At 37.7% G+C, this 25,506-nt stretch overlaps 1 protein-coding gene across 1 annotated transcript in view; it reads left to right on the top strand.

Annotated features, from left to right (window-relative positions):
* Positions 1-7,277: 7,277 nt before the first annotated feature.
* Positions 7,278-25,506, top strand: part of SEPT7 (septin 7) — a 63,863-nt gene continuing 45,634 nt past the window's right edge. The window contains exons 1-2 of the mRNA XM_009072607.1: positions 7,278-7,409; positions 9,392-9,494. Coding sequence (XP_009070855.1) covers positions 9,485-9,494 — 10 coding nt within the window. The 5' untranslated portion in view covers positions 7,278-7,409; positions 9,392-9,484. The remainder of the gene's footprint in view (positions 7,410-9,391; positions 9,495-25,506) is intronic.

Raw genomic sequence — 25,506 nt, 5'->3', positions numbered from 1 at the left:
TTGTATCCACCATACAGAAGTGTATGATACAAGCCCCTCACCCTGTTTGCTTCAAATGAGGCTATCCCATGCATCTCAGGAGCACCAGTGATGAAATAATGTAATTTCTCCCTTTCAGGGGAACACGGCTCACTTAGGCTGTGTTGAACGTACTTTGAGTATTTTTGCATGAGTGATTCACCTCTCATTAGCATTTCTGCATCTACATGTTCAAGAAATTTTACTAGATCTGATAGTAGGTCCTTTAGGCTAGAAATGTAATAATGCCATTTCTTCTACTGCCATCCTTAGAGCTGCTCAAGGAGGAAAGGGAATGGGATACACTACTGGGGAGTTCACTTGTGTCCGTATTCAAGGCAGAGTGCACACCTGCAAATGCCTTTTTAGAGTCCCTGGGTTGAAATACTGCCAGTTGGATTGCAGGAATCCCTGATTTCAGGAAGTCTGAAAAATTCACTCCTGTGCTTGAGCCATATATAAGATACCCTTTCTGTTGCTGGTATTTCTCCCAGAGATTGAGGGTGGGAATCGATTCCTTTGGTGTTGTGGTAGTTTTGTTTTTGTTTGTTTTCTTTTTTATCACCACCTGCTGAGTCTTTGATTTAACTGATCAGTCTGTATGCAAATTTTGAAAGAAAATGCAATGTTAAGGTGAACCTGAAGGATCTCAAGAATGCTCAACAGTACCTTAAGCTAAAAGGATATGGAGGGGAAAGGAGCTAAATGATGGATTGCTCAGCATGGCGCTTCCATGTGTTTCTTAGTACTTACTGGGCTTTGTTGCTTTTTTTCTACTATGTTTCTAGTGCTAAGTGAGACTCTTGAAATGGTCTCCATGTAGAGGCACTAACCTACTTGGGCAAGGATTTCCATTTCTTTAAAAATGGCTCTTTTCAAATCCATGGTTTAGTTGATTTCAAAGGGGATGAAAATAGTGTGCAATAAAACTCTCTGACAGATCCCGCCAGTTTGGATTTGTTTGGTGGTTTTTGTTCAGGGTGTTTTTTGAAATTAAAAAAAAAAACCTTTTATTTGCATTATTTTGGGAAGCATCCATGAACTAAATAGACAAGAGATGTTAAATATGAAGTGGAATACAGATACTTTTGAAAATTTTTGTTGCAGTTTGTTTATTTGTTTGGTTTTGGGTTTTTTTTCTTGGAACCTTTGTAGCAAAACCGAGGAGGAGGTGTTAGGAAGGTTGGTTAAAAGTGGTGCTAGACATGCCAAGTGATGTCTGGTTGATGTGTGATCTGATGCTATTCCTGACACTGGGTCCCAACTGCCATGTCATTTCGACCCCTACTTTATAGAGTGGAAGATAATCGGTCACTTCACTGTCAAATGTGATTTCGAGTTGGTCATTTCAGCTGGATGCAAGTTGCTGTGTGATGGTGGTTTGTGTGCTGCTTGCAGCAGGCAGACCAAGGCTTTTTACTTCAAAGTCAGCATAAAGGGGGAAATGCACAAAATACCAAGAAGATTTACAATTGTATTCCTGTACATTTTTTATTTAAAATGCACAAAGAAGGTTTACTTTATTTTCAAGGCACAAATTGCTTTGGTTATTCTAGTGGAGGTCAACTGTGACATAAAAATTGTCAGTGTGTGTGGCTGGCCTGAGTATTTTGTAGAGTCAGTCATAGGTAGAACTTTCTAGTATTACATGTTTTAGTTATACAGGCTTGCTTCTATAGTTTGACAACCGTCCCTCAGCTCCCTCCTTCTTTCAGCCATCCATCCATACTTAGTTTTGTTTTCCTAGTAGTTAACTGACTACATTTTCCTGTAGTAGTCTGCCTGCTTGCATTTTGGCTGTTCTAAGAACCACAGCACTGACTGTGTTGGCTTTAGCTGCTGCAGACAGTGCACAGTTACTGTATGGTGGCCCTGAAGGCTGTCAGATTTCTTTTTAACAGGCAAGTGAATGTTTACTGGTGTGCCTGTTTTTCTTCAGAGTTTTCAGCTTTCCTCCTGGACATGCTGCCTGAAGCTCAACAGATGGATTATTTCACTACTCTTTTTGATGTTTACAGTGCAGAATCCTTCTTGCAGAATCCTTTTGCACTTAGACATCACGTGTGTTTCAACACTGTCTTTAATAAACCAGATGAAAGTGTCTGGCATGGGAAAAGAGAGCCTAAAGCTCACTCTTCACCTGTGCTCACTATGCCTAGTGAGATTTTCATGAACAGTTGTATTGAAAGTGCATTCATTGGATTAGTGGTTGAAATTATTGGTTATTGACTTAATGAGCTTGCTACTAGAGGCTGAAACAGATCTTCATTTCTTAATTGTGTTTGTGTTGAAAGGATTTGCTTTTGTTTTTTGGGGGTCTTTTATGAAAATATTTTTAACTTTTTCTACTGTAGGCAAGACCCGAGCTTCACACTTGGAAGCCAAGTTGTCACGTTATAAAGGACGGAATCGTAGAACCATCAAGACTGGAAGAGATCTTTAAGATCAAGTCCAGCCATCAACTTAGTACTACCACTGCAACCAGTAATGCATATCACCCTGCGCCAGATCCAGATGCCTCTTAAAACACCTCCAGGGATGGTGATTCCACCACCTCCTTGGGCAACCTGTTCCAATGCCTGACCACCCTAACAGTGAATCTTTTTCTAGTATCCAATCTGAATCTCCCCTGTCTCAGCTTAAAGCTGTTTCCTCTAGTCCTCTCACTGTAGGTATGGCAGAAGCGACCAGCCCAAACAGAACAGAAGTGCTCATTTCCTTTCCGTCAGTAGTAGGCTTCTACCATGCAGATTATAGCAGATGTTACTGACCAGGCAGATTTTTTTTGAGTAGTGGAAGGACAGACGTGTTCATGGATGTTCAGCATAAGTGGAACTTTAGAACTGGATCTGATGAGTTTCCCCTTTATATTGTTGTTTCCATACTTTTTAAGTTCAGGGCTTTTTGTTGTTAAGTTTGGGGGGGTTTGGTGTGTTGGGGTTTTTTTTTTTGTGTATTTCTTAATGTTTTTTTGTGAAGAGGAAAAATCAAAGGTGAGCTACTATGTAATACATTAATAAGCACTCTTGGCTTGTAGAAGCATTCCTACACTAAATGCTGCTACCTAAAGCTGTTATTTTGAGAATGCAGTAACAAAAACTGTCAGTTGCAAGACATGTGCAGATGCTGTCTGCCTCTGGGATGTGGGAGGATAAGATGGGCATATGTATTAGCTGTTTGGTTTATGTATTGCCTCCTTATTGACAATTGGAGAAAATGCAGACTTTGCTGAACTGTGGCAAGCTTCAAAGGGTTTTGAAGATGTTGGCAAGTCCTTCTTGCAAGTTTTGGTGTCTTCTGTATACTGATGTGGAGACTTTAAACAGCTAGCAGTGTTATAAAGAAGAAGATAAGAAGTTACCATGTCAGGTAGAGTGGAGGAAATGTAAGTACACAGTGTTTGTAGAGTAGTCTTTCTTTGTAAAACTAGAAACTCTCAAACTGATCTTACTCCTAACAGGATGGCAGGACATTGTATAGAAGTACTGTGGCTAAAGAAGTGGCAGATATTTAGCTGAAAGGTCAGAAAGGCTTTAAATGGTTGAAATAATTGTTAGAGCAGGTGCAAATTCTTGTATTTTGGCAGCACCAACATCTTTTCAGAGTAAACAGTGTATAAAGAAAATTTGCCCTGTCTTGATAAATTACCAGAACAAATTAACTCCCTAGCAAATGTAAATTCTAAAAAAAAAATCTTGTGTTCAGAATGTGCTCCTGGTTGCAGCTGTGTGAAACAAGTTAAAAATCATCACCTTTTATTTTCATCATTGATGACAAGGAACATTGCTGTCATATGCCTGATGGAATGGGTGTCTGTGCCCTTGCTAATACTGCTTATGTTGTGGTGAGGTTTCAACAAGTTTCAGATTTTCTGTGATGCTTTTGGATACTTTTAAAAATAATGTTTCCTAGAAGGTCACTAGGTAAAAAAAAAAGTATTTATTTCTCTTGGAATAAGTTTGAAAAGCACTGAAGCCAACCGTGATTAAAAAGGACAGTGACTTCTCAATGTCAAACTGCTTTTCTGTTTGGTCTCCTTTTTTTCTCTCCAGCTGTCTTCATTAATACTTGCTGGTAGTTTGGCTCTATCATAAATCCTTGGAAGAGTTTTCATAACATCATGTTACAAGCTGCTGGTTACTACCAGTGCACAGCAGCTGCAGTTACCCATGTTGAGTGTGAGCTGTACTCTCAGGTTGCATGTGAAAAGCAGCTTTAGCTCACTTTGGGCTTCCATTTCCTCTTGCTCAGAGGGCCATGGTATTTTCTTTTGTCAGGCAGGGGACCTTATGCCAGTCTGTTATCTTTTGGACCAGACTGTAGCACCTGAAGAATGACTGTAGATTTATCATTCTTGGGCACAGATGTCCCAGAATGAAGTAGAGATGTAAATTTAGGTGTTTGGGCAATAACAACAGTGACAGACTTGATAAGAAACGAAGGATTTTTTGATTATTGTTGTTCTCCCTTAGAACTCCTTGGGAAGACACTGGTGTTGTCTCCTTTCTCTTCTTTCACTCATTTGTGTAGTTAGAGCAGTTTGCTGCTGGCTGTTAATCCATTGATTCACATGATGCATCTAAAAACACCATCTCTGCAGCTGGTTTATGTGGGCTGTGACATTTTGCTTGAGGGAGACCTACATTAAAGTAACATTGAGTGCACAGAGTGGATGCATCAAAAGTCAGCTAAAGCCAAATTTGTTTGTTTTTATACAGCTTGACTTCCTTTCTGCTCAGTTTGAGCAGAGATGATTGACAGCTGCAAGAACTTAAAAGTGTTAGAAGACTGTAGAATATTAGCTGAAATGCAACATTGGTGAATGTGAAGTGATACTCGTGGACTACTGTCATGCTCTGTGCTCAGTGATAAGCTGTGAACATTTTTTTAAAGCTGACGAGCAAAATCTTGGGCCTATGTATAGTTTAGTGTCATCAGCTCAGTACTTGGAAGGAGACAAATAAGTTACATGCTGGGAATGATTAAGAAAGGATCAGAGAGTAAGAGAGAGCACATGATCAGACTGTGGATCTGTGACTGTTTTGCCTCTTGTATGCCGTGTGTAGCGCTCACTCTGGCCTCTCTAGGAGAGTATAGAGCTAGAGTAGTGTTATGTAAAAGCAGCAGAAGCAATCAGAGGCATGAAATGGCTTCTTTTGAATGGTGTGCTGCATTATTAAGGCTGTTTTCGTACGTAGATACTACTGTGTGGCAATTAAGCTAACCCGGAGGTAATTTTGAAATTATAAAGTCATCCCTTTAATAGTATACAGAGGGAGTCCTTGCTGCAGGGGCTTTTGTGGATGCTCTGTTTTTGTGATTCTAAGAAGAGTGTGAATGGAAGAGAAATTGATCAAGTGCTACTGAAGTGAAGAATTACCTCCGTCTTGAATGCTTGAGAGCTTAATTCTGGGTGACTAGAGAGGTGTTTAGAGAAATACTGTTTTCTCTTTATCTGTTGTATGGTGTACCTTAGATGTATGTTTTTGGCCACTCTTGAAGGAGGAACTTTGGCATGAGCCATGTGGCTGTTCTTGCTGCATGACAGATTTTAAAATAGTACTGCTTCTGTCTATGGAACCAGGCCCTTACATGCACTCGGTGAGCTAGATGTCTTCTCTCTGCTGACAGTGTTACCTTGTTTCAGAATTTAAAGTGGTGCTATGCAACATGATGGTAATATAGTAGGTGAGGTGGTTAATATTAAATCTTTGGATATTGACACTGCTGCAGGATATGCAGTATTAGTTGTATTCCAGCCTGTACACCTTGCTCCAATTCTGCTGCATATACATCTGTCCTCCCAAACCCAGGTAGAGTGTCTTGTGTCACCTCTGTGCAGGGCAGAGAAGGACTGGAACTGATGGGCAGTGCTTTGCTTGTTTTGTCCTCTCCAAAGAGAGCAGCAGCGAAGTACCCAATGCGTTGAACTGTTGTGGCTGTGGACACTGATAGAACACGCGGGGAATTGTAAAAGCAGAAGGCTTATATTGCTTCAGGTGGAAAAGCAAAAGGACTTCAGTGCCACTTTGAACTGTAGTCTCCATCACGGTGTAAATTTTCTAAACAGTAGATTCAGACTCTGGGAGTATAGGACTAATTAAAAAGAGATGCTAGGGTGCAGAAGCATCTTGTCTGCTGGCCTGGGATTTGCTATTGAATTTTTTTTTCTTCTTTTCTTTGGAATTGATGTCTTGAAATACTGAAGCATGGGAAAACATTTAGTGAAAAACTCAGGGGTCTTTGTGATACGGGTTTGTAGTTGAATTATTTTAAGTGGCTTATTGGAGAACTAGTGTAGATTTCTTGTCATGAACAAAGTTAGGTGGTGTTGAACAGACACTTAACTTGTGCTCCCTAATGTGTTCTTTATTTTCTGGCTGTTGAACTGTGGCAGTTAAAACCCAAGACTGCAGCAGTGCTCCAGTGTTCAGTATTGCAAATGAAGTGCATCAGCACTGTTCACTGAATGTATAAAGTGATGCAGTAATACAGAATCCTGAGAGACATTTGCTGTGAAGATGGCTTTGATCTTTGTACCTTTTCCACTCTAAAATAAAAGTATTGTGCAGTAGTGTGGTGAAAGGAGATTACATGTTGTGGTGAACACTTATGAAGAGAAAATAAACACCCTTGAGCCCATTATGGGTTCAGGTAGCATATGGTAAACAAAAAGCATGCTGAATAACTGGAATACAACCAGAGATTGAATAACTACCTGGATGATCATTAAATGATGTGGAGGCTGTGTAGTATATTACCATGAAATGAAGCTGTCATATGTATAAAACAAGCTAAATTAATACTACTAACAAACTAAAGTAAGGGAGCCTACAAGAGAACTGGAGAGGGACTTTTTACAAGGACAGGGAGTGAGAGGACAAGGAGGAATGTCCTTAAACTGACAGAGGGTAGGTTTAGAGTAGATATTAGGAAGACATTCTTTACTGTGAGGGTGGTGAGGCAGTAGAACAGGATGCCCAGAGTAGCTGTGGGTGCCTCATCCCTGAAAGTGTTGAAGACCAGGTTGGATGGAGCTTTGAGCAACCTGGTCTAGTGGAAGGTGTCCCTGCCCATGGCAGGGGGGTGGGACTAGATGATCTGTAAGGTCCCTTCCAACCCAAACCATTCTATGATTCTCTTTAAAACACTGTATACTAAGCATACTAGATAGAAAGTATTGTGGGTTGCTTTGGTCAAATGTAAGTAACTTTTTCTTTTCTTTTATTTCTCCCACCAACCCCGTTTCTCTTTCTGGATTGTGACTGCACCTGTGTGGACTCGTTGCTGCAATGGTTCAAACTCATCATTTTACTGGACTACTTCTGGATGTATTCTATTGATATCTTCTATCCTGGAAATGACGGGAACGTGTTGTTTACAAAGTAGCTGTAAGTATTACTTCAATACATATGTATTACAGCTATTGTGGAAATGGAAGCAGCATTAGGTAGTAGTAGATTAGTAGATGAACTAAAACTGAGCTTAGGTAGCAGCTGGTTGAAAATCAGGGAGGGATAAAACTTAAGGGGAAGCTCTTGAGAGTATTAGAAACATGAGATCACACTTGGCACAATGGTCAATACAGTGGAACACAGTTCTTTAACAGAAAAGGTATTAAGTAACTTCTTTTACAAGCTGTTGCAGGAATTAAAGAAACTCAACTCCTAGTTTGCTTTGGTCTGTTTAGAAGTAGCACGTTACGAATAAATGCAACCATTTAAAAACCAGTATGTTGAAAGCTTCAATATTAATTGGTGTATCAGAAATCTGAATTTGGCATTGACTTCAGTTCTTTTAAAAGGCTTTTTCCTATGGAGCATGAATGCTCACATTAGATACAGCATTAATGCCCAATGTAGCACTTCATACATCTTCATCTTTCTGGTAAGTATCACTTATATTTCGTTATCTGAAATTGTGGGTATAATTGCTATAGACCCACAGAACAGAGCAAAGAACCCAAAAATTGCCATCTGTTCTTTTTTGGCATTTCATACTCGGCAATCTTAAAGTTCTTAGGAGTAAAACTATCCTAAATGTGGAGCTGTGTATGAAGGAGAAGGGAAGAGGATGATTTAAAACAAGAATTATGTATAAACCCATTGTTTTAAACAAAAGAAGCATTAGCTAGAGTTAATGAGGGGGTGAGTTGTTTCTAGCAAGCATGACACACATTCAAAGGTATGTAGATATTAAAAAATGCAGGTGGTTGACAAGTAGGGTTATAAGGAGTATCTGAATGTGATTAGATACTTTGCATCTGGTTGGGTGAACAGCAGTTGCATATCCTTAATAGTTAATAAGGGCCTGTACTGTAAAGAAGCTCTTTAATGTCTTTAAAAAGCGCTGCGTATTGTGTGATATCTCTGAAGCATTGACTCCTGTTTGGGCATTAGGTTGTGATAGATTCCATTCCTCAATGTAGTTGTAGCAATAGATTGGAAAATTAAAACACATCTTTGGATTTAAAATTCCTGGCTCCTTTTTTTTTTGATATTTTGAAAATCTTTCAGATGAGACTATTGCTGCACCGAAGGCTAAACTGCACCTTCAGAAAGGAGTTTCTTGATGAAACAAGGCAAACATTCCTACTTTTAGAGGAGTAATAGCATTTGTTGCATCGCATGTATTTGAACTCGAAACTCTGACTTAGTCATTGTAGTACTGTAGCTTTGCTTGAGAATAATGGTTTGTTTGCCAAAGGAAAAAGTCAGTTATGTGACTTAAAGCATACACAGTCCATTCATTGACACAATGATCTTTGAGGTCTTTTCCAACCCAGTTGATTCTATGATTTTGAGTAATTTCTTCACAGTTCAGGGCAGCTGAAGTTTTGCCTTTATGGAGGGTTTGTTGCTGCATCAGTGCAGGTTTGGGTTTAACATGAAGGCCTCTGACTGTGCCAGCCAGAAGTAGAGGACATTAAGTTAGTCCCTGTCACTGGAGCATTGCCACCATGACTTGGAAGCATAGGAAAGCTGCAGTCACATTACTTGCCTGTGTTTCAGATGGGCATTGGTACAAAGTTGATTATATTCTAATTTGTTTGCACTTGTACGCTCTTGTGCTTGCACAATTGTAATGTGGTAATTATACCTGCTCAAAATACTGTTAGCATAGCTAAATTTCTGTGCCAATCTTTTGGCTATCCAGTAAAAAAACAAATCAATTTTTCTGATTTATTGTTGCAGTTTGTTGCACTTTCTTGAATGTGGACAGCTTAGTTTGTTGAGAGGTTGGGTACACAGCACATTTCTACAAATGGGAAAATCATGTGAACATTTAGATAATTTAAAAAATCTCAACAAGCAAAGTAGGTATTTACATGCTTTTCTTTTAACTTTTTTTTCCTAAATATCTCTTGCTTTAGCAACAGAAGAACCTTGAAGGATATGTGGGGTTTGCAAACCTTCCCAATCAAGTTTACCGGAAGTCTGTGAAGAGAGGATTTGAATTCACACTCATGGTAGTAGGTAAGTTTCTTTTTTTGTTTTGAGTGGTGATGATTTCAAGTATTTTGGTGTTGTTCTTAAAATCTGTAGTGATGATAGAAGTATGTTTTGCATGATCTCATGTACCCTTTAGACTGGCAAATCTACAGTGTTTAAAAAGAACATGTCTGATAATGCAACAGTTGATGAGAATAAGGAGAGAGAACTGGACAGTTGATACAGTCTTAAGAAAAATGGTTGTGGATCTAGTCTGAAATGTGGTTGGCAAACATGGCAGAAGCAATTTGAACTCGGATTTTCCTTTGAATGAATAAAATGAAGTGTTTTTATGGTTGAGTGCAACATGGCAAACCTTGTACATAAGCAGGCAGCAGGATTCTGTATATCCTGCACTTCTGGGACTGCAAAACTGCGCTACGAAATCCAAGCTTTGCTTTAATCAAACCTTTCTAGTTTGGTTGCAAAGAAAACCAAATGTAAACAGTTTGTTCCCTATGGACGACAGAGAATGGGAAACTATACTTGGTATGAATGAATAACCATCCAGAACAGTTCATGTAGGCTTCACTGGTGACCTAAATTCTCATCTCTCCTGCTAGGACATCTAATTTTTGCTTTTATTTTTTCTCTCCCTTTTGAGTACTTGTATGGTAGTAGATTGTTATTAAGGTCGAGTACATTTGTGTATAACTGATGCTACTGAATGTGTGACCGAGTTTTGACATGCTGATGATTAAAATACTAATAATCATTTTAGAAGTGTTTTATAATAGCCACCTGTCTGTTTGTTGATATCAAGCTTTATCTTTTGCAATTTGGCTTGATAACACTTTGATGTTTTGTCATCGATATGGTGGATATCTTCTGCAGTCATTATGTACATGCAGTGTGTAACAGAATAGTACTGTTGGCAGGGTTAGAAATCAAGGTCAAATTGCTGAAAGCTTATTGTAGATTAGTTATAATTTTCTTTTGATTATAGAAGTGAATTAGAATTTTAAAATTTAAGGGTTGCTTTTTTTGCTTTTGGAACTTGATTACAGGTTCCTTTGTAGTCTAGCATCGAAGTACATAGTTCATTAATTGGTACAAAGCTGTTTAGTCTTAAATAAAGTTGGGTTTTCTGCTATCTACAGAGAAAAAAAGGAGGAGGTGGGGTGGAAACTGTCTTCATAAGTGGTAGATAGTGATGTATTAGAACTGGAGAAAGTCTGTAAAATTACCTTGGTGTTCTTACATTTGCCTGTAGCACAGTTTAAAGCAATTACACTTAAGAGAACTGTAGAAAATTGTTACTGTCAAGAAGAACAGTTGGTCCAAAATTAGATTGAGGAAGAGATGTTGATCAGAAAAATCTTGTTACTTGTTTAGTACAATTTTTCTACTTAGAGCTAAGACTTCTTTCATTTGCATGGAAATTTGTGCCATTGTCTGAAATTTTACTAGGAGAAGTGGCAGTAGCTTCCTAAATTAAAAATGCATCTAATTCTCTACTTTTAACCTCCAAGTATAGAAATCGGGTACTTGAAAGTGAGTGTTTAAGCAAAGTGATGGCTGATCTTTCAGTGCTCGAACTTCTGGGGAGGGGTGGGGGAGAGAAATGATTTTGTTTCATGATGTGCCTGGTAATACTCAGAAAAAATGTGTGTTTTAAATACAAAGATGCAATAGTTTGTGTATTACTCATCACTTGTGTTTTAAACATTGTAATGTAATTGCAGTTAGATTCTTAGAATTGTAATTATTTATTGCTACATTCATTCTCTGAGATAGTGTAGTCTGATTTGGCTTGAGGTCTTGAGCTGACATTATGATACAATTCTGTAATAGTAAATGGAATTATCTGTAGTGTACTTATTAAAATTTAGAATGTAGTGCTTAGCTGTATATGGTCAGCACTGGATGAATAAGGATACTGTGTGTATCAACTCTTGGAGATAATCCACAATACACTCTTACTCTTTCTACTACCAAGAGTCATGTGTGCATGGCTGCCTTCTACCATAGATTGCACAATTACTATTCTGCTGACTGTGTTTATTTGCAGCTACTTTGGTGTCAGTGCATAATCTTTTCTGAAATGAAAAATGAGAAAAGCAATGCTTGTGGTTGCTAAATGTGTACAAAGAAGAAAACAAATCGTGTTTGGGATCTGTGATCTCCATGTCCAGATATTTTCAGGTGTCTGTGAGGCTAATGCAGCTAATGTGTTTGTATAGAAACCGTTTTCCAGTTGTCCATTTAGCCTGGAATTATCAGTTAAACTGCATAGATGCACGTAGTATGGTGTCTGGCTGCATTGTGTTGGAATGAGTAGTATGAAAAGTCACTGGAGTAGTGTTTTGGGGGGACTTCCCTGTTTGGCTGTACTGTCGTGTGTGTTTCTACTCTTGTAGAAACGATTCAGTTTGACAATGTAAGATATTAGTGACTGAGCAAGTAGTAAGTAAAGCATCAAACAGATCTGATGGTGTTTCCAGTAAAAATTTTTGCAGGGAAACAGATCAGTTTTGCAGAAACTTTCTTGTGCATAAAGCATGAAAGTACTCCATAAAATGCGTATTTCCCCAGTTACTGCATTGTCCTGGAGATGGTGTTGCCTACAGTAGTGTGTGGTGGCTTCCTGCTCCTTTGTGGTGCCAGTGAAACTAGAGAATGCACTTTTCAATTTGGGCATGCATAAGGCTGAGTTGTTATTGAATAATCTAGAGCATGGTTTATAGAGTGGGTTATCTGCTCGAAGTGGTCCCATTTCAGCTGTGTGGACAGGTCTGTTCTGTAACTTGCTCTTTGAGCCAGGCCTCCATGAGATTAGTTTATTTGAGGCTTGTAAAGCTATTGAGCTCTTCTTGTAAGTATGGATACTGATTTGCAGGTGTTATGGTGTTTACATTAAATGTGTTTATGAACTATACACGTGCAAGTATAAAAAGTTGAAAACCCCTTTTTATATTTAATGTTTTAAGAATCATTGAAAAGTTAACCTTAATAGAAATTGGTGTTGCTCCATAATACTTACCCATAATAAACATTTCAGCATTTGTCTCATTTAACTGTATGTTTTCTCTAAGTTGCATTGTTTCTTTTGTTAGTATTTATAAATGTTTCTTAAGAAGCTCTAAACTGATATAGCCGTTTGTTTTTGTTATTAATCAGTTGTCATTGGTTATGGATTTGTCTTTAAAAGCTTCATGAGACAAGAAATTTTCTATTAGTTATATTCTCAACAGTATGCTGTGGTTTTAATGATGCTGCTTCTGAAACAGCTTGGTTTTAGAGAATCAAAACTAACAAACACCTCTTTAGAGGATAAGACATAAAGTAGGCAGAAATATGCATGAAACTAAGCTTCATCTTTGATGCTTTCAAAATAAAACATTTAAGCAGTGGTTTAGAGCAACTACTTCTACATTTGAAGTATTAAAGCTCAGCAGTGGAAAAAATGTCAAGTTTGCCTTGGTAGGCATCTTCTTCATAATCTTATGTAATCGCTGTGAGTATTAGATAGTTGTTGAAACACTTGAGAACTCGACATAAATATTTAGTCTGTTTGAAATCCAAAGTGCATTCTCTGTATTTCCCTGCTGTATGGGTGTTTTTTGGAGGAAAGTACATGCTTAATCGGATGCTTAAGAAAAGTTCCAGAAGTAATACCACTGTGGTTAGTAACTCGCACTTAAAGGAAATCTTAATTGTGAAATTATAGTTCTGCTTATGAATATAATTGCACTTGCCTAAGTAGTGTGTGTGTTTTTCATGGGTTTAGTGTAATGAGGTGTGGAACAAATAGTTACTTTTCAGTGTGTCTTCCTTCTAAACACTGAGTCAGGAAATCCCTCTTTTGTTGCTCTTGTATTGAAATGATGCTGGTGATGTGATTTGAACCAACACCCAAGCAGATGCAAAGTCATATTTTTTAAATTATTTTTCTCCTGTAGACTTTATGAGCTTAAGAATAATTATTTGTGGTAGCTTTTCCTAGAGTTATATATACTTTAAGGTGTTCAGGCTTCGTGAATTTTATTAGAGGTTGGACTTTTAAATTTTATGTTATTTAAAATGGTCCTATTTGCAAAGGGCAAGACACAGTCAAATGACTTAAATGACTTTCCAGGGGACCTTTCTATGCAGTTTCTATTTCTTGAGCAACTGCTAGGTAGCTTTGACTTTAAAAGCTGTTTTGAAACTGCTCTTACAGTAAATTGTCTGTTTTGTTTCCAAATTGTCACTTTAGCCTTGTAGGTCACCTGTAGATCGCAACTTAAAGGAAAATGCCATGCAGTAATGTTGAGTGTGCATGTAATTACAAATGAAGCACTGCAAGTGGTTTGGTTTAAACATGGCTTTTTGGCATGGATGCAAAGGAAAGGACTGTATTTTGCAAGACTTGAAGTTGTGTTAAAGAAGCAGCGCACTCTGATTTTAAAATGGTTTTATTGTTGACTGAAGAAAACTTGAACTGGTTTAGTACTGGTATCTGCTGGAAATGGATCATGTTCTGATAAGAATTACCACCTTCATTTGTTCACTTTCTGGGGCAATTTATTTATCAAGCCAGCCAGTGTTACCAGGAGCCTCAGGTCGTCACAGCTGTTTGTCCTTTGCTAGTGTGGTATGCTCTCGCTCAATTTTAAAGCCAGGAACAAAATCATTAAGCATGTGGCAGGATAGGAAGAATAATTAATTGAAAAATAATCTGGGGATGGGCAGTACAATTTAGTAGAAACAGTTGTAGGATCATTCCAGTTCTTACTGATCTGCTGTGATGTGAAATCCTCTTAATTAAGGTTCCAGTAATGTCCCAAATATCACAATATCTGAGTAGGTGTTTGGCCTTTGGTGTGACCTTCATTACTTGGCTCCTTAGGATCTGTGAATTGTCTTTGAGTGTTTGGTGCCTAACTGTGCTATTATTTCAGAGGCCTCCAGTCTCTACTACCACACAGTTAGAACTTCAAACCTACTGGCGGGGGAAAACCAAAAGTGAATTTTTACATGTTGAGTCAGTTCTTGGCTTCCCTGTGCTGTGTTATTGCATTATTGGTTATGGAGCTTTTCCTTCTGTGTGCAGTCAGGGGAGTATGCTGTGTACACCTGTTAGAGAAAAAGCATGTTGTGGAAAAGAACTAGCAAAGTTTCTTGCATGTGTCCTGCCTCCTTTTCCTTTGTAACTTCACTTTTCCAAAAAACAGTATCTCTAATTCTTTCATCCTCTGAAAACTGTCATGTGTTCCATGCTACAGTGTTGGCTGCAGCCCATTTTGAGCTACTTTCATGATGTTTGACTGCCTGTCTGGTACTGCTGTGCCAGTGAGATGGGGCCAGGTTAGACAGCACCATTTCAGTTCTCAGTGTTCTCTTCCCATGAGAAGAAAAGTTGAAGCCTGGGTTCAACTGTTGTGTTGTAGCAGATATGGCTTTCTTAGGAAACTAAACAAGCAAACAAAAAAGATGTAAAAAAGGAAGTCATTAAGTTGCAGGTATTGTCTTGACAGGTTTGTGAAGTTTCCATGAAGTACAGATATAAAAAAGGTTGTTTTTAAGGTGGCCAAATTCTTCGGAGAAGTAATTTACTGTGTTTCAGTGGTGTTGTCTACAAAGTATAGAAATTGATGGCTTTATACTTGCATGTATCTGTTGGGGATGGCAAAGCACACTAGGTTGAATGTAGATGAATTGGCAGAGGTAAAAATGAAGGAAATTGAAAACTGGTGGAACTCAGAATGGAGCCAGTGTATGCCTAGAGATGACTCGTTCCTCTGGAGTAATCTCTCTTGTTGGAGTAAGGCTCACCTATAGCCTATCACTCCTTTTTGAGGAAAGAAGTTGGTGGTAGTTATTTTTTGAGAAGGCAGAGTAGATGAACTCTGAAGATCTTTCTGTGGAGAAGTAGTGAGCATCTCTTCAAGATGTGAAAGATGAGTAAACTCACACTGAGTTCATTGGCCTGCGGTGCATGATTTTACACTGAGTTACTTTCAGATGAGAGTTTGAAGTATTCATGTGAGTACTTGGCTTCCATTAGAAAATATTTTCTCATACTTTTTTGTTTGTTTATGGGTGGTTTTTTCCTTATTTTTCCCCCCCCCTCTTTCTTTTGTAATGTATTGAACTCAGTTTGCAACATACTTGCTCTTCATGGCTGTTTGGTGGTATTTTCCTGTGCCTGTTTTTAGTTACCTACATGTTGCGGAAAGAAACTTGCACAAAGTATAAAACCTCATGGAGAAAGAAACTTTTTACAGTGTATTATTTTTGAAATTTATTGTTAATCTACCTATTTGACCTTATCTAGAAACCATAGCTCTTTAAATACTCTCACAAGTTGCTCATAGCATAGTGACTTTTAATCATGCAATATGGAAAAAAGGAAGTGTTTTAATCTTAATTTTTGGAGGTCATTTTAAACGTTTTCCTCTCTTTGCAGTAGCTCAGATATTCTAATGACCAGAACTGAAGTTGGTATTTACAAGGATTGATCTTCAGTTCTCATTTTTTAATTGTTCATAGTTACAACATTAATCAGAATTGTAGTGCTTACTGGAAAACTTGTAAAGAGCCTTTGGATTTCTGTTTTTTTTGTATTAAGTGTTTGGATGAAAAACTGCTTGAGTAGATTATACAAAAGCCAACTTCAGTATGATGCCTCTTACTGGATACTTACTGTTACATGACTCTCAAGTTCTGGCAACTAACCTTAAGTACCAAGTACTTGTATATTGAAATATTTCTTGGAAAAATCCAGGCAAGGTTTTGTAAAGCTTTTGTGATTTTATGTGAACTAAACTGATCTGTTTTTTGTGCAGCAGCATTTTGGTCAGAGCCTAATTTCTCTATTAAAATTCTGTTTCCTGGCAAAGTTTTTTATGGGAAGAAACTCCTACCTAAGTGTGTAGATGTGAACCCATAGTTTGGCAAAAAACTGCTTGCAGCCTAATTGGCTTTTATTTATTTAAAAAAGTGATGATTCTGTTGGAAACATTTTTGTATCCCATGTATCATGTCCTTGTCAGTCTCATAACAAATGGTGTGAATTCTTTTGCTGGGTCTCTAATAGATGAATTCTGGAAATGTCATTAAACCTTCGAATGAGATACTGTGTTCTGTGATGTGTAGGTGTCACCTTCACTTTTTTTGAGCTTTGTGGAGCTTTTTGTAGTTACCTACATGAATAATTCTGTCACAGTATTAGCTTTCTTCAGGCCAGTTGTAACTTCTCTTCTGAGTGTGTAAATATTTTTACTTGAGGTGTTTTTTTCTCATTCTAGCTTATGAGTTTTTCATTTTATTTCTAAATATAAATTTCCTTGCTGATTTTGCACATCTTAATATGTGCACACTTGTACACAAACACATGGTTACTCAGTTGGTTTGTTATGTATTGCCCTAAGGTGGTTTATTACTGTGAGATCAGCATTTGAACCTGGTCCTGGTTCCTGTTCATGATATGTTTATAGGTCACAGTTTAACTGCCATGAATGGATTTGGCTTTTTGATACTAGAATAATTAGTCACTACATGATGCTCCAGTTATGCTTTTGTAGATGCTTAGATGTAATAGTGTTCAATCTAATATGTGAACTTGAACACATCTTGGAGAAGGTACCTGAGTAATGGATATGGTTTCTTTCTTGAATGGGTTATCAGGTGACCAATAATTATTTTGATGTTACTCAACAGATTGTCCTGAGCTGTCAGTGGTGCACTGGTAGGGTGTGAGTTAAATCCTGCCTATCTTGTAAGCAGTGACCTGTCAGAAGTTACACTACGACTATTTCCAGTTCCTTAGCTCTGGGTATCAGGTGCCCCTTTACTGCAGGACTGGTTTTTGAAGCCATCATTGCTGCAAGCATAGAGTGAGATTCAAAGTACAAGACAGTTTTTTTTGTGTAGATAAATATGCTGTATGAGTTTAAAAGTGCTTCTTTTTTCTTGTTGGCTGAAAATGTTAGCCTTGCCTGCTGTATCAAGAAATGCTGACAGTTTAATGAAGGAGTATGTTGGTACTGTAACATTGAAGTGATGTTCTTGGATGGAGTATTTGTGGTCTAAATATCCAATTGTAGTAAAGCCACTGTGACCTATTAAATGTGATTCAGTATGATTGTTTTGCAACATACTGACTTACTTTGCAACCGTTAGTTCACATCTTCCCTGTGAATCCATTTGAATCTGTTAGATTTTCTTCCTTTTTCCATTGTTTTTCTGTATGTGATATGACTATGACATGCAACAGTTTTGTTTCGGGTTTTGAATGTTTCTCTGAGTTTTTGATCAAATATACTGATAAGTAAGAGTTCATACCATGCTCTTGTCTGGAATTTCTCTTATTAAAGAGAATGAACATCTAATAATAATTTCTTTCTCACTTCTCTTATGTTGTAGTCTGATGGTTTTTCCAGTCATTTATCATAATATAATACTTAAGGCCGACTATTTAGTAGTCACTGGTTGGAGATAAGAAAGGCTGCTGAGGCAGCAGCCAGTTCATCAGATTAGTTTTTCTGTTCGAGTCCTTGTCTGCCTTTACTTTCAATCTGATCTTTCAGTGTAGGTAGTTTTACAAAGAACACAAATGTAAAAACTGTCAGGCTCTGTCCTGGAATGGTGCTAAGGGTCTGTCAGTGTTGATAAAAGATGTGTTAAGAATGTGATGCTGCCATTCAGTGTAGTTCCTTCCCTCTGTTAAGCTCAAAGTGTAAGTTTTTTGGAGAGTCTTGACTTCCTACTTTCACAAGCAGTTCTAGGTTTGGATCACTGAAGTTTTGACTTAGGTCTTTGATGAAGCCTTAAGCCAGAAATTATGTAAACATTTTATAACTGGAACCACACATGTCTCAAAGTTAACACGAAATGCATCGTGCATTTCATTGAGCAGAGGCTTCCTCAGAAGGGCAGAAAAGGTCTGTGATTTAAGGGAATTAAACTCTTGGCCTGCTGCAGAGTGAGAAGCAATGTAGTGGAAGGACACAGATAAATGCAGGCGAGATAAAGACAGCAAGTGTCAGTTCTAAGAGCATCTGGCTCTGGTATTTTACTGCTTGGGATGTGTGAAGTGGTGCTGCTTTCTGTGTAAGGTGACAGCTTGTTTTTTCTGATAAGAATCTGAAGCTTTTCCAGGTGACATCCCAAACTGCAAACAGCAGTGCCTTTTTAAAATAGCAGTTTTGCAGTCTGAAGTCATTGTATGTTAAGTTTTGAATTTATGGGCTAATCTAGAATCTTGGGTCCATTTTCTCTTGCTTAAATAGTGAAAAAATAGTAATTGAGTGGTCTGAAAGCAGTTGTTGGATGTCTGTGGAACACTTTCCAGTACAGGATAATGAGCATTGTGTTAAAATGAAGAACTGTGAAACAAGCCACATGAAATACATAATTGTCACACAAGCAGTTGGTGACACTTGCTGAGTTCAAATGGCGTAGAGTAATAAAGGGGATTCATTGCACATGTGCATTAATTGTTATTGCTTTGATCCATGTTGTCTGTCTTCTCTCAAGATGGCTGCACTATGTGTTGTTTTCAAAAGTATGGTAGGGAACCACATGTTTTAGAAGCAAGTGACAAATTTTCAGTTTGTTCCAGTGTTTTTGGAGCTTGCTGTCCTTGATCAATTCTCATTGAAGACCTGTAACTTTTGACCTTAAATTTTGAATTACTTGCTAGAGATACAACAAAATGTTATGTTGTTCTGCTGGGATGGAAAAGCTCAATATCGATTCTCTGGTTGTCATTAGTCAGACCAATGGTTCACTACATCAAAGGATTTTGAACTAATGCACCAAATGTAGTTGGATTTGTATTCTTTTGGAGTAATCTGAGTTTTGATACAAATGAGGCAATCTCAGGAATGTTCTGAGTTTGTCTCATGAAAGATCTGAATGATTCACCTGTGATATAATATTCTGGTAGAGCTAGCTGAGCTTTCATCTATAAATATTTCCTTAAACCCTATGATGTAAATCTGTAAAACATTTACTTTATATCTGTATTAAACTGTGATCCATTAATTTGCTTTCACATCTACATGATTTTACTGATGAAGAGATACTGTTCAGCTTTCTTTTCCACACTGCAGAGCTAAAAAGGGAGGTGTAGGTTTTCTGAGAGTAAGCTTCTTTGTCTTGAAAGTCAGCAATTCTTTTACCATCTGTTCTTCCTTGGTTTAATGTATGAGACAGTTGATTGTCAATTTCTGGTTATTTTTGCTCCCCTGTTTTCCTTATTAGCTGTTTTCATCTGCCATTGATGAAGGTGGTTTGGTTTGTTTTCTTTTTGTAACCCCAGAAAATGCTTTAGGTGACAAATGGCACAGTCTGTCAAAGGGACCTTTGAGCAATTCATGTAATACTCTGCAGTAAAAATATCTTCACGTAGGATTGCACAAATAAATAACAGAAGGGACTTTCCAAAGGACCCGGAGAGAAGCTTGATTCTGAATACGAGTTTTCTTGGATCTTGGACGAAGTGGGATGGTGTTTTGCCTGAGAGGTTAGCAACATAAAATAGTGTTCAAGTTTAATTCTAATTATTCTTAAGGGGATTTCCCTTCTGAACTTACTACATTTTGGTCACCAGATTCTAACCTTGTGTCTCCAGTTTTCCAGCAAAAGACTTTGGGAATGTGGAAACCTGAGATGTTTGCAGGAGTTTGTGGCTAATGGTTCTTCTGTGCTCCCAGCAATAGAACTTTAGTTGTGAAATGTAATCATACAATCTCTTTCTGTTTTTAGTGTATGACGCTCCCAGCTCTGAGGAAGATAAATATAACCTTTTTGCTATGAGTCTCCTGAAGCAGAAAGAATTAGCGTTAAATAAAATCATAGCCACCTTGTTTTGATGTGCTCTGAAGGCTGCATGAGGGAACTGATGCAGAGGTTTGTTTGAGCAAGGACCAATTAAGGCCCTTGTCCCACACCCCAACTGTGTTCCACAGCATTACCATTTTGTGTCCCATTGATAAACGTCAGTGAAACTCCAGTGAAGTCAGACCTTCAAGGGCCTGATTTGCTTGCCATGCCAAATCCCCTCCTGGGTGTAGATTATTCTCTCAATAAAAACAGCATTTTATGTTTACTTGTTCTGTCAAGTTGTGCTGGAATTCTTCCATTTTTATTCTTTTATGGTCTTGGATGCTTACAGTATGTAAAATTTTTATTTGAACAGGCATTTCAAGGGTATATATTGTCTCCTTCCTGAGTAACTGAAGCTGAAAATTAAATCAATTATTACTGCAGGCAGTGTCTTCTGTCAGTGATTTTACAAAATCAGTATCTTCCACTATAATACAGGTAGAGCTTAATCCAATAATGCAAGTTACTTATTAATTCACTTAATAGGCTAACAATCTAGTGGTTGAAAAACTGAATCCATGTACTTAAGAGGGAAAACTACAGTTTCTGAAACATAGTTCTTGCTCTGTACATTTTGGTCCTCTTACCTACTGTGGTTGAACTGTTTAATAGTGAAGTCACTCTATGATCAAGCATTTTTTAGTAACGGAATGCAAAGGGATGAGTTGAGACTTGGATGATAGAGCCAGATTTTACCTTTAAGTATTCTTTGAATGGAAACAATTTACTTTGAATCGTCACAGCTATTTCTGTCTATACAGTAAGGAAAAGGATGTGATTTTTATACACTGTTAGACTGTGCTTTGAACTGAGGACAGTGTCCACATTTTTATTTGACACTGGATTTATCTGCTTTGGTGATTTATGTAAAATAAGAAGCATTCAGCTGCATAAAATAAAACTGACTCAGAGGAAGCATTTTGTGAACTTTGCAGATACTTGGACTGTTTGAGGTTCTTCTCAAAACCAGCTTCTGCTTTGAGTAATAACAAATGCATTTATTCTACAACTAATTGCAAAACATTTTTATATATCTGTCTAATTAGAAAGCAGTTGAGACCTCCAAGTTCAAGACAGCAACTGTACTATGTAATCATCAGACAAACCTCTAGGCAGTGTATATATATTATATGTATATATTCTTGTCCCCAAGTTTTGTCACTCTTCTGAGGCTTTCTGTTTGGTCTTTTTTTTCCCCACTAAAAATAAACTTAATTTCTTAGAAGTAATTTGCTTTTGGGACACAGTATAGAGTGCTCTAATTGTGCTTCCTAATGCCTATTAAATGGTGTTGATTGGCTGACTGAGACTAGATGAGGATACAGTCAGCAGGATAAGTGAAAATGCAGGAAATCAGGAGGAGAATTATTGTAATGACAGTAGCTGAAATCATGACAGGATACTTATTTGGAGAGAACAGGTATCAGTAAAGATGGATGAAGAGGTCTCCAGTTGTGTGCCTCCTGCAGTTTCTTGACTTTGTATCTAGAGATTCCTTTTAAAAGGCTCCAGAAGAGCCCTCCTGCTAATAAATGTTAAGCAGACATTTCTTGCTGGACGCTTGTGACTAGCTGAAGAATGTGCCTTTGTTTTTTGAGGAACAAATTTTCAGTTTAAGCATGTGTGCCTGACTGTTGGTGGTGTTTGCTTTCTTGTTTACTGTTTGTAACTGTTGAAAAATACATCTTGTTCAGAGGTCAAAGCACAGATCTGTCAACTAGCACCATAAACCCGGGGAGTCAAATGGTATTTCAAGGAAATATCACTGCTTGCTTGCATGCTTTTTCACAGAATCATGGAGTAGTTCAGGTTAGATGGAATCTCTCAGAAGTCATCTGCTCCACCCCCTGTTCAGAGCACTTTCATGTGCTTTTTCTTCAACATTTGCTTTTGTCCTCTGTCAGGAGGAGGGGTTTGGGTTAGATAAATTAAGTTAGGTCCTATTTTGAAGTCACAGTTGACGATAGTGGTCTGGTATCAGTGGGATTCTTGAACTTTTGATGAAACATAAGCTCTACACTTTTGTTATTAAAATTACTTGGCAGATATTTCTGTGAACTCCATAGCCCAGGCCTTTCCAGAGACAGACACGTCTTCTAGAGAGTCATCATATGGATGAGATACTCCATAGGAGTCTCTGCCCTGCACGTTTCTCATTTTACCATTGAGGTCTCAGAAAAGGCTGAACTGCAGAAATGCTTGTATACAATTTCACCCACAGGCAGAGCTCAGGAGGATGGAAGCTGTTGATATTTTCATAGAACTAAAACCACTGTGAATCTAATACCCTTTAGAATTTGTTTATAGTTAAATTTTTGTTCTGACATGTTTTGCATTTGCTTATCAGGTGAAGTTAGGTCAGTCACAGTATCTGGTTAATGGGAAACTGAAAATACTTTACTAAAAAGTAGTTTTTTAAACCAAAGATTAAATAGAGTTGCATCAAAGTAGAAATGGATAGAAACTGGTTTGATTATATTGTGTATGACAGTTCTTATTTGAATGACAATAATTTGAATATGCAGAGTTGAAGGCCTTTGTCAGTGTTTATCTTTTAAGTAAACTCTTGTAGAAAAGTAATGCAGTTAGTGCATAAATCCATAGGTGATTATCATATTCCTTTAGCATTTAAAATCTGATATGTTATTGCATAATTTTATCTTGTGCCACTGAAGAACAGGAAAAGAAAGGCTTCTCATTAGTAAAGAAATGAACTGCTGACAGATATGGGGAACTTTTTCTGCTTATTCAAATAATGTCAATATTGTGCATTTACCAGTTTCCTTATGACTGCTGTTGTCAGCTTTAAAAAAAATTGAAATCAATTTAATGCGTGTTGAATATGATTAATATTTAAAGAAGTAGTTTATTACAATGAAATAATAATAACATAAAAAAAGCCCAGCAACCATGCTTCACTAAAGATGTTGTGTTTTTTTTCACTTGTTTGCATGTTTGTCAGTGGTTTAATGTGGATATATCACACCTAAGGTGAGATGATCCTCGACTTGTCAAATGCGAAAGTAAGCACTAAGGTTAGGGCCTTAGCCTCAGTAAAGATGATTCTTTTCTGACTGCATTTAAAATCATGAAGTCATAGAATTTTTGGGGTTGGAATAGACCTTACTGATCATCTAGTCCCACCCCCACCTCCCTGCACCATGGTGGTTTTGGGTGGACTTTTCATAACTTTTTCTGTGTGCTGTTTATATTTGTGTTTTATGGGATTTCCCCCTCTGGAAAAGATGCCCTTTCCCTCCAGTAAAACGCAGGCTTAAATTGCATTTTCATCCCTATCCTTTGGCTGTAAAACTCTTTAATTCTCCAGAACCACCTTCCAACCAGTAATAAAGTGGTGGGATTTTTTTTGCATTGTTTTTTTTTCTTATTATTATTTGCAAGTTTTTAATAAGGAGTAGAAAGCTGCTTACGAATTGTCCAGCTACTGAGAGCTACACCTTCGCAGGTATGCTAGAAGAGTCAGTACTTCTAGGAAAGCATCATATTTTAAGCTGTTTGGTTTTGTTCAGGTAGACACACTGTTCTAACAACACTTACTATCCATGTACTTCAGATGAGGCTTGAGGCTGGCTCTTGTATAAGAATCTGGGAGCCTCTGAGCACTTTTAACTCTATAGTAAAGATGAAAATAAACTTTGACATGGTTACAAATATTGCAGCTTGTGGTATCTTTTTTAGGGAGGTAGGTGTGTGTGCCTAGTTTAGATTGGCAGTAATTGCTGTATATTTCCTGTCCTGAGAATTTTCCCCACAAAGTAAGTGTCTGTTCTGGTAAAATGCATTTTTTTTCATGTAGGGGATATTGCTGGTGCACGTACTAGTACTGATAATATTATCTGAGTGACATATGCACCTTGATAAATGTTACTTCTGTACTATGAAGAGGCATAAATGTGCAGCTTCTCTTACTTTGAACTGCAGTCTCCATTTCCTGATACCCTCATTTGGGTTTTTATATAAAGCCTCTTCATAGATGAAGTTTTATGGTAGTTTTGTCACATATCGATGCTAAAGGATTTAAATAAACTAATTTGGAATTTCTTGATACAGTGAGAAGCTGTTAAATGAGGTGTCTTTAAAATGAATAAAAAATTTTCTTTTTTTAAAAAGTGAACAACTGAGACATTTTTTTTCCTGCTAAGAAGACTAAGATAACTAATATGACTGACTTGCTTTGTTTCTCTAGATATTCACATATGACTTTAGTTAAATTTTACCTTGATTCTGTTCATGCTTTTGAGAATGGAAGGTCAAGGGCCATGCCTTACATACCTTTCTACCTGTTTTGTTCAAGCTGCTGTGTCATAGCAGTACTGTTGAGTATATTTAGCATCCTTTCATGCCCAGTAAATTGTAGAGATCTTGTTTCTGATGTTTCTGGCTGCACCATTTTTGTTGATGTACTTTGGACCCTTTCCGGAAGGCTTTTTATTACTTACCGTTCAAAAGCATTTTTAGCTCTTTCCACATATTCTAACGAAGTGACTGCATATGTCAAAACATATGTATAGCTTCAGACTTATCTGCTTCTAGCAGCAAGCAAAAGCTGTGGTTCTTGGAGCTATTCTGGGAGAAAGTGAGGACTTGGTATGCTGGGTGTGAAGGTGGGAAAGTACCAAAGTGAAAGGTGAAAACAGGAGACAAAGGAAAATTCTTGTGTTGCTTTAGTCTTGAAATGTAAATTTTGATTTGCAAAAATAATTAGTAATTGAATTTCCATGGATAAAAAGGTGGAAAAATGTGACTGGGACAGATATTCGTGCTGTGTGCCGCTGTCCTCTTGGTTTGAATCCCACGATTCAGATTTAGCAGTGGGTGATGCTGAGGAAGTGGAAACCATGTGGCTGTTCATTGGGTGTTTCCTCTTGAAGGCTTAAAATGTGTTTTGGTCTTGTCCTTTCTGTCATCAGAGTATCACTAAATACATTCAGTAATCCTCTAGGTAACTCTTCTTCTGACTTGCATCTAACAAAGGCACTGTAAAGGTTAAGTGCTGAACTGGTTCTTGAACAGATCTAGTGTTCCATTTGCTCATGGCCGAGATGATGCTATGACTCTATTGACTCCTGCTGTTCTGAAGGGTTTTCTTGCTTTTTTCCTTTGTGGATTGTTAAGAAGTTGGGTCAGTTTACTGGTTCCAAAGGGTGTTTAACATAACCCT

The sequence above is a fragment of the Acanthisitta chloris genome, unplaced genomic scaffold (assembly GCF_000695815.1).
Source record: "Acanthisitta chloris isolate BGI_N310 unplaced genomic scaffold, ASM69581v1 scaffold13784, whole genome shotgun sequence".
NCBI lineage: Eukaryota > Metazoa > Chordata > Aves > Passeriformes > Acanthisittidae > Acanthisitta > Acanthisitta chloris.
The sequence above is the reverse complement of the archived record's forward strand: the minus strand, read 5'-3'. Positions and strand labels throughout refer to the sequence as shown.